Genomic DNA, 14,273 nt, shown 5'->3' on the forward strand with positions numbered 1-14,273 from the left:
AAAATTTTTGTTTTTTTATGAATTACATACTTTTTATTTCTGTAGTAAATAGTACTGTACAACGCAGAATAAAATCTGTACAGAAACAAGTATAACATTATATCATGAAAATTAGTTCCATTTTTAATGTTATAGTTACATGTGATAATAACAAAGAATGTTATATTTATGTACAATATATTTTTTGTAAATTGTTTATTTAAAAAATATTAATATATTGTGACAGTAGCAAAAACTTAAATCCCTTTCTTGGTAATTTTTAATTTATTTTAATATAAGAAAATGTATCGCGCGTAAATGAAATTGCATTTAAAATGAGATTAATTTTCGTGAAATTTTTAATTTCTTCTTTTAAACTTAAATAAATTAATTCTCTGCATTTTATTTAAATGATTCTATATATAAAACAATATGTGATAAAATAGATATATATTATATAAAATAGTTATTTTAAAAACTAATTTGAGGTGAATATTTCAAGTAGATCAGGCACGTGTAAGGTCATGTAATAATCAATCTTTACAATGCTTAAGTACTTGATCCTTAATTCAGCCAGTATTTTTACCCAAAAGTGGTGCACTTTGCGGCGGCGAAATATCAAGATGTAGAGGGTTTTGATGATGAACAGTATCAGTTTCTTGTTGTGGTGCAAAACATATGCGGTACACGTCTTCAAAAGTGGTGGCAAAATGAACTTCCAGGCCATCCGTGATGTACTTAGGAAGATCATTGTAATCTTTCTTATTTTCCTCGGGTAGAATTACACAGTTTACACCAACTCGTTTTGCCTTGAATAGAAAGGAAGTATACATATTACAAAGCATGATATGGAAATGTCTAATTAAGTATTTATTATATTTGTACTTACAGCAATCGTCTTTTCTTTAATACCGCCAACAGGAAGAATCCTACCCATGAGACTAAGTTCACCAGTCATTGCAACATTTTGTCTAATAGACTGATTCTTAGCAATCGAAATGAATGCTATTGCGATCGTAATACCAGCACTAGGCCCATCTTTCGGTGTAGCACCTTCAGGAACGTGTAAATGTAAATGAGAATCGATTAAAAAAGTATTAGATGGATCTTCCCGAATCATAAAGTTTCTTGCAACCGTCATTGCTATGTGAATAGACTCTTTCATCACATCACCTAAATGGCCAGTGAATTCTAAGGTACCCTCTGACTTCTTTCCAGTAGAAGGTTTTCTCACTCTTGTTTCAATGAACAGAGTAGAACCTCCCATAGCTGTCCATGCAAGACCCATAACGACTCCAGGAGGTGTAACTTCGTACATTCTATCGTGTGTGAACATAGGTTTCCCTACGAACTCCTGCAAATTGTTCTCATTTACGTCTACTTTTTCAGTTTCTTTCTTAACCACTTTGTACGCAACTTTCCGATTAACTTTTTCTATGTGTTTCTGAAGACTTCTTACTCCCGATTCTCGACAGTAAGATTTAATTAACAAGTGAAGTGCATTATCGCTTATACTGATCTGTTGATTAGAGAGACCTGAATCATTCATTGCTTGTGGTACTAAATACTGCTTAGCAATAGCAAGTTTTTCCTCTGCAACATAACCCGACATGTCTATCATTTCCATACGATCTCTTAAAGGTTCTGGAATTGTATCAATCACATTTGCTGTACAAATAAAGAGCACTTTTGATAAATCAACAGGAACATCTAAGTAATGATCTAAGAAGTTTGCGTTTTGCTCTGGATCCAACATTTCCAAAAGAGCTGATGCTGGATCACCTTGATGGCCTCTAATAAAAAAGGAACAAGGCTTAGATTCCTACCAAATTACTAAACTGTCAAAATAAGTAAAATGTAAAAATTCGTAGGTACATACTTTCCAATCTTATCAACTTCATCGATAAGAACAAGTGGATTTTCAGTCTTGGTCTTTTTTAAACACTGTATAATTTTACCAGGCATGGCACCCACATAAGTTCTCCTATGACCTTTGATTTCTGCAACATCTGTCATTCCACCGACGCTAAATCTAAAATACTCTCTATTAAGTGCACGGGAAATTGATTTGGCTATTGATGTTTTTCCAACTCCTGGTGGTCCATGGAAACATAATATTTTTCCTTGTGTTGAGCCTTTCAGTTGACTGACAGCAATAAATTCTAAAGTTAAGAGCAATAAAAAGTAAATACATTTTATGTAATAAAGGGATTAATTATTTGCTCATTAGAGATTCAATTACCCAAGATTCGTTTTTTTATATCTTCCATTCCATAATGGTCTTTATCTAAAATTTCAATTGCCTGTTGAAGGTTTAAATTTTCTGGACTAGTTATACCCCATGGCATGGATGTAAGCCAATCCAAGTAATTTCTCGTCACACTGCAAATAAAATTACACTAACAAATTAAAAATTAGTTAAATTATTTGACACAGAAATAATATTTCATTCACATGTTCATCTATATTGAAATTTTGTAACTACAGATTATAGAAGTAATACATACTTAAATTCACTACTGTGACTTTCCAAAAAATTTAATTTATTTAATTCTTCTTCAAGCACATCCATCACTGTTTTTGGAACTGTTTTCTCTCTTATACGTTCTCTATATTTCTCTCCTATAGCATCTTTATCATCTTTTTCAAGACCCAATTCTTTTTTAATAACTTTTAATTGCTCATGAAGAATATATTTTCTGTGCTGTTGTTTTACCTTTTCTTCAACCTCTCTACCAATTTTTTGTTGAAGTTTACTTAACTCATATTCTTTCTTTAAAAGTGCCAATGATAATCTTAATCTTTTTAAAATCTATAAATAAAGTTATTGTTTTAGTTACTTAAAAGATTTGTTATAATGATAGCTCCAAATACAATTACTCACATCCATTTCTTCTAACACTTGCTGCAATTCTTGTGCATCTGCTCCTGTTAAAGCTGCACCCAAATCACTTAAATAAACTGGATTATCTACAACTCTCTGTCCTTGATGCAACATTTGTTGTAAAGATTCACGGTATAATGGATTCATGCTTATTATATCTCGAATTGTTTTAATTAATTCTTGTGTCAAAGCCTATACGTATTAGATTAATTTATTCTTTATTGGTTTTTTTTATATATGTATATATTCTTTTACAATATACCCTTAGAGTGCTATGGGCGCGTATATGCGTCTGGCGAAAGCTATTGGTGTGGACTAAGGATGCATATATGCGTTTGTCAATTTTTCCGAATACCTACGCAGAAGTAATACTATTACATTTGTGTGAGATAAATGTAAATGCATTCCTTGGTAACGACAGTAAACAAATGCCAATAATGCCTACTTATAACAGTTTTCTACCTGTTTCGCGGACAGTATGTGTTGTTTGTGTCAAAAATAAAAGAATGCAGAAAATGCGATGTCGGATTATGTATCGATAATTGTTTTGAAATTTTTCACACACAACTGAATTATTAACTTGTGTTATATTTACTAAATTTAGTTTTCTAGTTTAATGTCTTCTAGTTTATTATCCAAATTCTAGTTTATTGTAAATTTCAATGTTTATAATAAATAATTGATACTAAAAAATAAAGCTCTTGAATCATTTAATCTCGTGCAAAAGAATTACTATAACTTATTACGATTTGCGCTTTGAATAGTCAATCAACAGAGTTCAGTCTAACGAAAAAGTATTCCGTCCACAGCGATCGTCAGCGCTAGCCGCGCGCCGTCCGTACGGACCGCATAGGCCGCGAGTATTCAGCACTCTAAGGGTTAATACATGATTATGTTCAAAAAATAAAAAATATCATTTAAGCTTACTTTTATTTCTTCAGTTTGCCTAAATTTCTCATGGGTAATATTTACAACTTCTACCATTAATATAGGTTGAGGGGTGCCAGTTTGAGCTGTGGTGTCTGTTGGAGGAGTTATTTTTTCTTCAACTTTCTCCTGTACTCCTTCTGTTACCTTATTTTCAGGAGTACTACTTTCTTCAATTTTTTGTACTGATTCTGGCACTTTGTTTTCAGTCTTTTTACGAATTAACAATCTGCGACTCGGTTTGCCACCGGAAACTGAATCGTCTACAGGGACGTGAATTGTTGCATTTAAAAGAGGGAACGTCAGTTTCATTTCTGTGTAGTACAGCATTTATGTAAAAATTATTAAATTCAAATTTTAAGAAAATATTTTGTGTAAGGTCTTTTTCTAGAAACTACTCCTATCGTTTTTTGCCACACATATACTCTCACACACGCTGCGAAGTCCCGGAAATTTCCTAGAACTCCCGCGGCACGAGGTACGTCTTACATAAACTCATACATACCCGTAGTCATCTCACTCATCTATTTCAATTCATTCTCATGCTTTGCAAAAATTCTAACAGTTTTTCATACTATTAATGTTTATAAAAATAAAAATCAGTTGACAAACTTTACATGTCTTATATATGTAAATGCCTTACCATGAGTAGGTTTTGGAAGTTCTTCTAAGATCTGACCAACAATCTTAATCCTTCTATGTGCCATTACAACTAATCTCAATCGATTTCCTAAATCTTGTACTTCATGTATTTGTGCAAATGTTCCAATAGGGTAAATATCATCTAAATTTTGTACAATTTCTGCTTCATTTCTACCAAAATAATTAAGTTTCAATGTAACAATGATATTCATTCTCTATTTAGCAAATAAAACACATTTACATATCACTTACTCTTCTGTTTTCTTTAAGAAGATTCCAACATATGGTTGATTTAATTTGACCTTTCTACGTATTAAATCTATGAGAATCGGATTACTAAGTTCTATTAACTTTATGAATCTTGGAAACACTGGATTTCTATTAATTGCTATAACAGGAACATGAGGCCATACTTCTGGCACAACCACTGTAGCAGGTAATGAACCTGGATCACTGATATCATCTTCATTGTTGCCGCTATAAAGTAAAATACAATTGCAATTTATAAAATTGTATGATGACAAGAAGTACATAATTTATAGAATTTATAATATATGTAAATGTTAAATTATCTTATCCGAATTATAAAAAAATTACAATTGTTATTTTGGAATTATTATTTGCTGTAAAATTAGGAGCATATTTAATCGTTAAAATTAATATAATTTAAAATGATAAAAAAAGAGCAGATTTTAGAAGGAATAAAAAGATTTACTTGGATGAATCTTTATCATTAAATCGTTTAGTGGCAAACGATCTAATGGAGATAATAGCCGCAGTTTGTCGACGGATATGGATATTTTTTGTGAATATTCCATGATATTCATTAAGTTTTATTCTTCGAAATTGCGGTCGTACATCCACCGACAACTCTTTGTAATTCGGCTGATGATTTCTACAGAATGGTCGAACATTCGTCACACGATGCCGAAAAACAGGCAAAATCTTGAAATTCATTACTGTCATAAGGCGCATCGTTCACCATTTATTTAAACGTTCTTATTCACATAAACGTTGTATTCAGCTCTTCAATCTACGTGAAATTCCTTTGAGGTTATAATTCTACTTTAGCGCAAGCACTGATCAATCTGATGAAACTTTGCTAACCTAGAAGAAATTATTCGAACATCGTGTCGATCAGCTGTTCTGTACATTCCGAACAACTGTGAACGTTGAGTCGATGGTTGCGTTCGTACGAAACATTACATTTTCACATTTTAATTAATTTTAATGAAACAGGCAAAAATAAAGTGAAAAAGCCGTGATATTCGTTTGTTGCATAGCTTTTTTGTGTCAATAGCTAGATGTATAATGTTTTACAAATTTCCAATTGTATATGTGTGTACAGTATGAAATTTTACAAACCAGTATAAATAAATATCAAATACACGAATTATTGGGAAAAATATTATTGGTTTATTTAGCTATTAGGATAAAATTCATTGCAATTATGAACAGATAATGATGACGCATACCACATTCTTTTTAGACATTTTGTTAAATATTTTACTGTACGAACGAAAGAATACGTAAAATAGAAAAATCATTTCCATTCCTGATTTGTATATATACATATACATATCATTGAGCTATATATACAGAATCATTTTTGCAAATGAGCAAAACCGTAGTTTTAAAATGGTAGGTGATAAATGAAAATATCATTACATAAAATTAAATGATTTCGACTCGTGCATTACATATATTTGAATTAAAAAAAAGTAGAAGTGACTATGAAACCCTTAATTTCCGGTTCAAATTGTACTATGCAATCATATATACCACGTGATACACCACTCAAAACCAACTAAAACTCTAAAGCTATGGTTTCGCTCATTTGGAAAAAAATCTTGTATATAAATATACGAATATAACAAAAAAATATTTAACATTTCTATTATTACTTATGAGTTATGTTAGATAGAATATACATCAATGATGGAAAAATACGAAATGAATATGAATTCAAATAATTCAGGATTCACCATGCAAACTTTAAATAACAGTACGACACATAATACTGTTATGATTAAAAAAGAAAATCATACAATGGACTTGAAAAGGCTTGGCGCAAGTAAAATTAAAAAATTTTAATTCATACTTTTTAATTTAAATTAATAAATATTTGTATTTCACTTCATAAATAGGAATCATATGTTCTGATAACATTACTAGGCAAAACTTAAGTAAGAAGCCAAATGCTACAACTACGATTGTGGATGACGATGATCAATTTTTTAACAAAATAAAGTTAAAAATTCACAAGAATCTTCCATTGTAAGAAAAATTTTATTATTTTAAAATGTTGTGCTTTGATTATAATTTTTATACTGTTTTCATAAATTTAGACATTGTAAGGAAAATTATAAATCAGGTATAAATTATCAAAATATGAATTTATTGGAGAGAAAGAGGCCTATAATTGATATAGAGACTCAGAATGTGATTAAAAGATTTAAAAAGGATACAAGTTATATAAATTCTCTGCAATCATCAAATAATACAAATATTGTACTATTTAATCATACTGACAATTTTATGAAAGAAAAATATAATATATCAACAAATGTTAATAAGAAAGATATTATTGAACGTAAAAATATGTTTTCTCCGAAATTTCTAAATACAAATCTCAGGTATTGTATGATTTGTTAAAAAAATCCCGATATACATAGTCATTAAACCGCGGAAATAAAAAATGGATTTATAAAAAATAATAATGGACGTATATGTAGTATAAAATTTGCATATAATTACAGAATTCCTTCTAGTAAATACATATTTCAAGTGACTTCAAAATTGCATACAAATGTTTTACCGTTACCTACAGATGAAACAACTATTCTTCATGAGGAATATGAAGAATCTTTATTTTATGGAATGATGTATCTCACTCCTCCAGATAGTAATTCAATCGAGGCAAATATAGATTCGTAAACTTATTATTATATTACATACAATATTAAAATATCTAAAAGAAACATTATAATAACTATCATAATACATAAAATAAACTGTGTCAAATTAAATATTTCATTAAATTACATATGTAAGTGAGAGTAAAAACGTTGATACATCTTTCCTAATTGTTGCAATTTATAATTTATTTCATTCAAATATGACATGAAAATATAGAAATATATTGATAGGTGAATTTTAAATCTACGCACGTTATTGGCTCTTCGATACAAATTGATGCGAATTTAATGAATTCAAATCCAAAATAACTTGAAATCCTCAATTCACATTTATGATTAATAATCTTGAAAATTAGATTAATATTTGCACGAAGTAATATATAAAGAATATTACTCTTTTTTTGAAGTGGAAAATTTGGTGACATTCCCTCTTTAATTCATATCCTTTCGCACTTAACATAACCTAATTCATTTCTAACCAATAATCAAGGTAAACAAATATTTCAAGTGATTAGTGAAACATAATTTTACTAAACGTATTTAGATATGCTAGAACAGCACTAGCAATCTCAGTTACGGTTATAATGGTACAAAAGCAATAAGTATTTTTTAAGAGAATGTAATATATTTATTAGCTTAGAACAATGAGCGAATTTAAATTACATCACTTAGTGGTTGAATTAATTGGATTACTCGGGTAAGTAGATATGGAAAGTTTTATGTTGATCTTTCATTGAATTTTTATTAACAAATCCACAAAGTTTGTTTCAATTTATTAATTATGCAATTGTGCAATTGTGCATGTTAAATTTAATTATATTGATTTTTAAATTATCCATTGTATATGATTATTTCTTTTATAATTAGCTCATCATCTGCACCAGAAAAGCATGTAGAGAAATTACAAAAAGAAGGGATACCAACGAGTGCAAGTGCTTTAACTATTGTTGCTTCACAAAGTTCTATTTGTAATTTGGCAAAAAATTCTCCTATTCCTGAATTGTTTCTTCAAAAATATGAAGAATTGAAAGCAAAGAAGTTAGTAATATTATCGATACATATGTATATGAGTTTAGTGAAGAATAAAGATAATAATAATTAAAATAATATCATATTTTTTTTATAGGGTAGATTTATTAGGTTTGTTCATTCAAGTATTGGAACTCATATCTGAAGATAAAGTATTAAAGGATTATTTGGCTAAAGGAGCATCAAATTTGTCATCAATTTGTACAAAAAATGCTGCTATTACTACAGAGGATCTACCACAGGTTTTTTTGTATTTTTTAAATACTAATTTTATATTTTATTTCTAATATGCATTGTATTACATACAAAACAGATTTGTAAGAATGTAATTAAAGCTGCTGTTGAAGGAGAAAAGAAATTAAATAAACAAGTATGTGCAATTACAAAGAAAACAGAGTCATCTGTAATAAAACATAACTGGGTGTATGAGAGGCCTAGAATAACATGGGACTTTTATAATGAACCAAATGCAATGCCGTGCCAAAGTAAATATCAATTTAAATATTATTTAAGAAATTAATGATTGATTTATCAAGAGATAAAACGTTTACAGAAGTTGTACCAATAGTTTCTCAAGAATCTATATTACTTTGGGACATTTTATATTGCTTGAAAGGTATAGATGGAACTTACATCGTTTCTGAACCTTTGACAAGTCCATATGCAGTGAAGACATTTAACATATCTCCAGATGTTTGTAAGAAGAAATAAAAATATTTTTATAGTAATTAGATGTGTAATTTGGACATTCATTTTTGTAACATTATCATTTTTAGGTATATCTTACAAACAATTGACACAACAGATATTACCCCTTGCATCTCACTATTCTATGACAGCTAGATTTGTTGAAGAAAAAGTTTTACCAGAAGATGGTCAAGTAAATCATGCTTTAAGAGGAGCTATAAAAAGTTTACTGAAAGATTATTTAGTATGTATAATAATATAAAATTAATCTCCTCCTTAGTTTAAATAATTTATTGTAAAATAATTGTAATCAGGTTGCACATTGGGGGTAAAGAATACAATAATTCTATATTAAAAATTTTTCAGTTATTTGTTGTACAGTTGGAAATGGAACATGTACGAGGCAAATTAAATTTGCAAAAGTTGTGGTTTTACATTCAACCAACAATGTTCGCAATGTTTATTCTCTTCCAAATTACATCAACCATATGTAAAGTCAGTTGTAACATTCTTTTCTATTTTCTTTATATTTTAATACCATAAATTGACCGTAAAAGCATATTTCATTTTAGGCGAATGCAAAAGGTGGTAAAGTGCTCAGTCTTTTGCATGAACAAGCAAATAATATTAATGGAGAAGCAAAGTTTAAGGAATTATGTTTGTTTCTTATACAAACAGCAAGTGTTCCATATATGCAAATATTAGAAAAATGGGTATATAAAGGAGTGATATGTGATCCATATGAAGAGGTAAGAACATCCATATTTATAAGCTATTCATTTATTTATTTCATTTTAACCAAATCAATAAATTTTGTATAATTTCAGTTTTTTGTAGAAGATAATGAATTAATTCACAGAGAGGAATTGCCTATAGATTATTCTGCAGATTACTGGGAAAAAAGGTACACTATGAGACCAGAAAGAACTCCTACATTTCTTAATGAACAGGCACAAACAATTTTGAGAACTGGAAAATACTTTAATGTAATTAGACAATGTGGTCTGTAATCCTTATTAATCAAGCACGTTTCATATTCACTTTTACTATATGTAAAGACTCATAAATATCTAATACAAATCTATATAGGCAAGACAGTCCAATGGGGAAAACAAGAGCCTTTAATTTATCAACATCAAGGGCAAAAATATATAGCTACTATTGATAGAGCATATTCTGAAGCTGCAAAGACCTTATTGGAAGTTCTTATTCACGAAAATGATTTAATGGGTCGGCTTCGTAGTGTAAAAAATTATTTCCTTCTTGCACAAGGAGATTTTGTGGTAAGCTTATACAACAAAATGTTTCATTAATGTATTGATATATTACCACTGTGTGTAAAGTTATATAATATTTAATCTTAGGTTCAATTTATGAATCTTTGTGAAACTGAATTAAATAAAAATATGTATGATATTGTCATTCATCGATTAGCATCTCTTCTTGAAGTTGCATTGCGTATGTCTACTGCAGACTCAGATCCGTATAAGGATGATCTAAAACCAGAACTTTTACCATATGACCTTCAATTTCAAATGTTTAGAATACTCTCTATTCAAACCAGAGAAGAAAAAGGTATATTATTTTAATTTCTTTTTTTTTTATTTCTTCACGTTGCTTATAATGAAAATTTTTGTTTTAGAGTATTGTTTTCAAACTGATAAGATCTTAACTGGCTTGGAAGCATTTGTATTTAATTATGATGTTAAATGGCCTGTTTCTTTGATACTCAACAGAAAAGCTATAGCTTGCTATCAGATGCTGTTCAGACACTTGTTTTATTGCAAATATATAGAAAGACGTTTATGCAGGTTATAATATAATTTTGTAGTTGCTTAGGATTTTTATCTAATATTTCCATAAAAGTTTACTTTGATACATTGCTTTGATTTTATATTTTTTTCCAGAGTATGGGTGAGCAATAAAATTGCAAAAACTTTTACTCACAATGCAGCAATGTCGTATAGACAAGCATTTTCTTTGAGACAAAGAATGCTGGACTGCATTCAACACTTAGCTTATTATATGATGGTTGAAGTTATAGAACCAAACTGGCTTACCTTTTTAAGTAAAATGAGTAAGGTATGATTCGGCATTATGGTACTTAAATTGCGTCACAAATTTTGTAGCTTAATCAATAGATTTTATTGAAATTTGAAATTTGAATTAAATGCATAGGTCAGTAACGTGGACGATGTTTTAAGTGTGCATCAAGATCTTCAAGATAGTTATTTGAAGGAGTGCATGTTAACAGATCCTGATCTTCTGGGCTGCATAACAGGAATTTGTGCTGCTTGTCTTGAATTTTGCAATTTTATGGAGGTAAGTGTTACAATCTTTTCATAGAAGAGTACAAAAATAGAAAAGGTAATTCTAAAGCGCTACGTAATCGTGTATATATACGAGACATGCATATATTTAAAATACAATGAAAACAGTTTATCTAAGTTGCATTCTTTGTTTTAATTCAGATTTTTTCAAATATCTTTGTTCATTATTAATATCTGTAAAAGGGTGTAAGATAGGCGTTACAAATATTTTTTATAAAATTATTGTGTAGAAATAAATAGCAAATATAACCGAAATATCTCTTAGTACCATTGCATTTGATATTTCTGTTGAAAATAATACGAGATGCGTTATATAATTCAGATTTAAAACTGTCAGAACCACAAAACAGACCTGCATGTGATGTGCTTACTATTAATACATAATTATTGCCACTGGATAATTATAGTTTCATAGATTTCATACTCAGTGTCCATAATAAACGGTAAAATTCCACAACAAACATAAAACTGAAAAAAAGACAGTTCAGTAGTAAACTGAATTTTAATATTTTACTAATGTTAAGCGTATGAGTCCATACTACATTGACGCCGAATTGACATCCATGATTGGTGCCTATCAGGAAGATGTCTATGATTCTGAGGTATATCCCCAAGATTATAACTTTGCTTCCATGCATCTGTGTAGCATTAGTATCATGAAGCTTTCCTTTTTTAGTAAATAAAAATCGTTTTATAGATCATGTCTATACGATATATGAGATTCAAATTCGCATGAATTATAGGTGTAATACAAATTGGACATAAATTTATTCAAAGATTTTAAGTTTTTTATTTGAATCTTGCAAGTAAGGAAAAGGAATGAATAGGTTTAAATCTCATTTCTTTTAGTTTAAACTTTTCTAGTAATACAAAGGAATGGTTAGATTTATTTTTTAATGTGTAGAATATTAAATTTAATGCCTCTCGATCACTAATAAGAACATTATTTTTATCTTTTTCTATATATAGTCACATGTAATAAGTTAATACTTTCATGAACATTATCACTATTAACATTCATATTATCATCGCAATAACGGTGCAAAATCTTATCATTAGAATTACTTATTTAAGTATAATAAAATGAATATTAGGAAACTTATACATAATAAAAATTATAATTCTATATGTAAATACTTCATAAGGCCCATTACATATATATTATATATATATATATCATAATTCAAAATATGAATATATATGTACTACTTCAATAAATGGTAATATTGCATGTAGATTTTGTATTAAGCACATAATTGTTTATTTGTAAATGATACGTAATAATAGTGATTATATATGCATAAACTAAGAGTAAAGTTATTATGTTTGTATATTAATTTTGGGATGCATGCAAGTCAGATATTGTAGCTTTCAGTAATCTTTTTGAATACCTGTTTATCTTTTGATATAAATAGTATATTAATTTCTACCCCAATTGTTGGAGATTATAGTTGTATAAGCATGATATATCATACTATGAATTACAATATACTATGAATTACAAGAATTATATGTATCTATAATAAGCAGGGTTATTTTATTTTCAGCTACAGGTATACTAAATTTAAGTAATATGATACATTTTTACTTTACAAATTTTGATCTGTAATGGTATATTTTATAAATCTCTTTCAGACATCATTGTGTACATTATATTCATTTTTTACAACGTATGCTTCTTAATCTTAGTTTTACAAAGGGTCTTGTACATTTATTTGTATGAAATGTAAAATTAATAGGGCTGTATGTTTTTGTCATTTATTTATTAGGACGAAGATGGAGATATCTACAAAGAGAATGCAGCCAGTTTTGAAGAAACTATCATATCACTGGATGAGAAATTTACTCAAGTATTAATTCGTCTTTTAGATAGAATATGTGATCTAGGATGTGATAATAACAACGAAAAACTTCTTAATGTCTTTTGTAGGTAAGTTACGTCGTAGAATTTATAAATACTTGTACTACAAGATATTTCACAAAATGCAATACCAGAGAGTAAAAAAATAAATAATGATAAGTAATAAAATATTTTCGAGGAAAATGTTTACTAAAAATTATATTGCTTGATATTGCTGCACTTTATAAAGTACTTTATATATTTTTCGTATGATTCAAAAATAGAAATTTTCGACATTATCATTATATTTTATTATTTTTTTAATTAGGTTAGATTTCAATCTATTTTATACCGATATTTTGATACGACGTGGAAGAGAAAAGACTCTGCAAGAAGATGTTTCTGGCTAACAATTCAATACTCAAACTCGATGGAAGATTATATAAGCATATCTATATCTGTAACTTCTGATTAATTACATTGTAAAGTAATATTTCTCGCACGATATTTATATAGAATGCAATGGCGATTTGAAAGGATCGTGATCAGATAGTACGTTAAATCTATCATTCGACCAATTTAAGATCTATATTAGTTCTTAAAATTTTCAAATCGCCTTCGTATTAAAACGTCCACAAAATTTAATAGTATAGTAATTCTAAAATTTATAGATAAACAAAATTCAGATTAGTCATGCATTCAATATTTCATTTAAATTATTTAAATTCGCCTTGAATAAATTTCTTGAAAACCGTGTAAGTCACTGAAATAAAGACTATTTTGTACATTTAAAAAATAAAATATATTTTATAAACATGAAAGATTTACAATGTTTATATTACAATATTTACATAAAAATATTTTTATAACAATTTTGTTTGTAGAAATATGTATCTTTTATATTTAACACTAGGTTAAATAATAACTTTAAAATTTTAACACAATATTGCTGTTCATAACTGATGAGTCAACTTTGTCACCCGTTATCGTTGCTATAAATGAAGGGAATTCAGAAACAATTTCTTAATATAATTAAA

General features: G+C 28.5%; 3 protein-coding genes across 4 annotated transcripts; 2 read left to right on the forward strand and 1 right to left on the reverse strand.

The window, feature by feature from the left end:
- Positions 1 to 412: 412 nt before the first annotated feature.
- On the reverse strand, positions 413 to 5,582 carry LOC100645793 (lon protease homolog, mitochondrial). 2 transcript variants are annotated; one of them, XM_012309362.3, is made up of 10 exons: positions 5,148 to 5,582; positions 4,685 to 4,909; positions 4,434 to 4,603; positions 3,791 to 4,104; positions 2,864 to 3,055; positions 2,487 to 2,791; positions 2,222 to 2,361; positions 1,859 to 2,141; positions 869 to 1,772; positions 413 to 788 (listed from the first exon to the last, which is right to left on the reverse strand). In XM_012309362.3, exons 1-10 carry the CDS (start codon positions 5,405 to 5,407, stop codon positions 549 to 551), a joined length of 3,033 nt encoding a protein of 1,010 aa, XP_012164752.2. In that variant the 5' UTR covers positions 5,408 to 5,582; the 3' UTR covers positions 413 to 548. The 2 variants fall into 2 exon arrangements, with proteins under 2 accessions (XP_012164752.2, XP_048262434.1); XM_048406477.1 differs by having other exon boundaries at positions 3,791 to 4,053; positions 5,148 to 5,577.
- A 201-nt stretch (positions 5,583 to 5,783) lies between these two features.
- On the forward strand, positions 5,784 to 7,527 carry LOC125385241. The gene is made up of 4 exons (XM_048406496.1): positions 5,784 to 6,506; positions 6,580 to 6,709; positions 6,781 to 7,068; positions 7,192 to 7,527. The coding sequence occupies exons 1-4, from the start codon at positions 6,368 to 6,370 to the stop codon at positions 7,367 to 7,369; spliced, it is 735 nt and encodes a 244-aa protein (XP_048262453.1). The 5' UTR covers positions 5,784 to 6,367; the 3' UTR covers positions 7,370 to 7,527.
- Positions 7,528 to 7,822: 295 nt separating this feature from the next.
- Positions 7,823 to 14,057, forward strand: LOC100646180 (gamma-tubulin complex component 2). The gene is made up of 17 exons (XM_003395967.4): positions 7,823 to 8,047; positions 8,218 to 8,388; positions 8,477 to 8,621; positions 8,693 to 8,864; positions 8,933 to 9,076; positions 9,156 to 9,310; positions 9,433 to 9,561; positions 9,639 to 9,815; positions 9,894 to 10,068; positions 10,156 to 10,349; positions 10,431 to 10,641; positions 10,709 to 10,877; positions 10,974 to 11,148; positions 11,245 to 11,388; positions 11,921 to 11,998; positions 13,166 to 13,326; positions 13,565 to 14,057. The coding sequence occupies exons 1-17, from the start codon at positions 7,995 to 7,997 to the stop codon at positions 13,644 to 13,646; spliced, it is 2,535 nt and encodes an 844-aa protein (XP_003396015.1). The 5' UTR covers positions 7,823 to 7,994; the 3' UTR covers positions 13,647 to 14,057.
- Positions 14,058 to 14,273: the final 216 nt, after the last annotated feature.

This window comes from Bombus terrestris, chromosome 6, assembly GCF_910591885.1.
Source record: "Bombus terrestris chromosome 6, iyBomTerr1.2, whole genome shotgun sequence".
NCBI lineage: Eukaryota > Metazoa > Arthropoda > Insecta > Hymenoptera > Apidae > Bombus > Bombus terrestris.

Coding starts and splice junctions, on each gene's coding strand:
- LOC100645793 (XM_012309362.3), bottom strand. CDS start 5,407: ATGCGCCTTATGACAGTAATGAATTTCAAGATTTTGCCTGTTTTTCGG. Junction 2,792..2,863: donor AAGTGTTAGAAGAAATGGAT/GTGAGTAATTGT, acceptor CTTTATTTATAG/ATTTTAAAAAGATTAAGATT. Junction 2,362..2,486: donor AGTCACAGTAGTGAATTTAA/GTATGTATTACT, acceptor TTTTATTTGCAG/TGTGACGAGAAATTACTTGG.
- LOC125385241 (XM_048406496.1), top strand. CDS start 6,368: ATGATGGAAAAATACGAAATGAATATGAATTCAAATAATTCAGGATTC. Junction 6,507..6,579: donor CTTGAAAAGGCTTGGCGCAA/GTAAAATTAAAA, acceptor CTTCATAAATAG/GAATCATATGTTCTGATAAC. Junction 7,069..7,191: donor TTTCTAAATACAAATCTCAG/GTATTGTATGAT, acceptor ATATAATTACAG/AATTCCTTCTAGTAAATACA.
- LOC100646180 (XM_003395967.4), top strand. CDS start 7,995: ATGAGCGAATTTAAATTACATCACTTAGTGGTTGAATTAATTGGATTA. Junction 8,048..8,217: donor GAATTAATTGGATTACTCGG/GTAAGTAGATAT, acceptor TTTTATAATTAG/CTCATCATCTGCACCAGAAA. Junction 10,878..10,973: donor ATAGAAAGACGTTTATGCAG/GTTATAATATAA, acceptor ATTTTTTTCCAG/AGTATGGGTGAGCAATAAAA.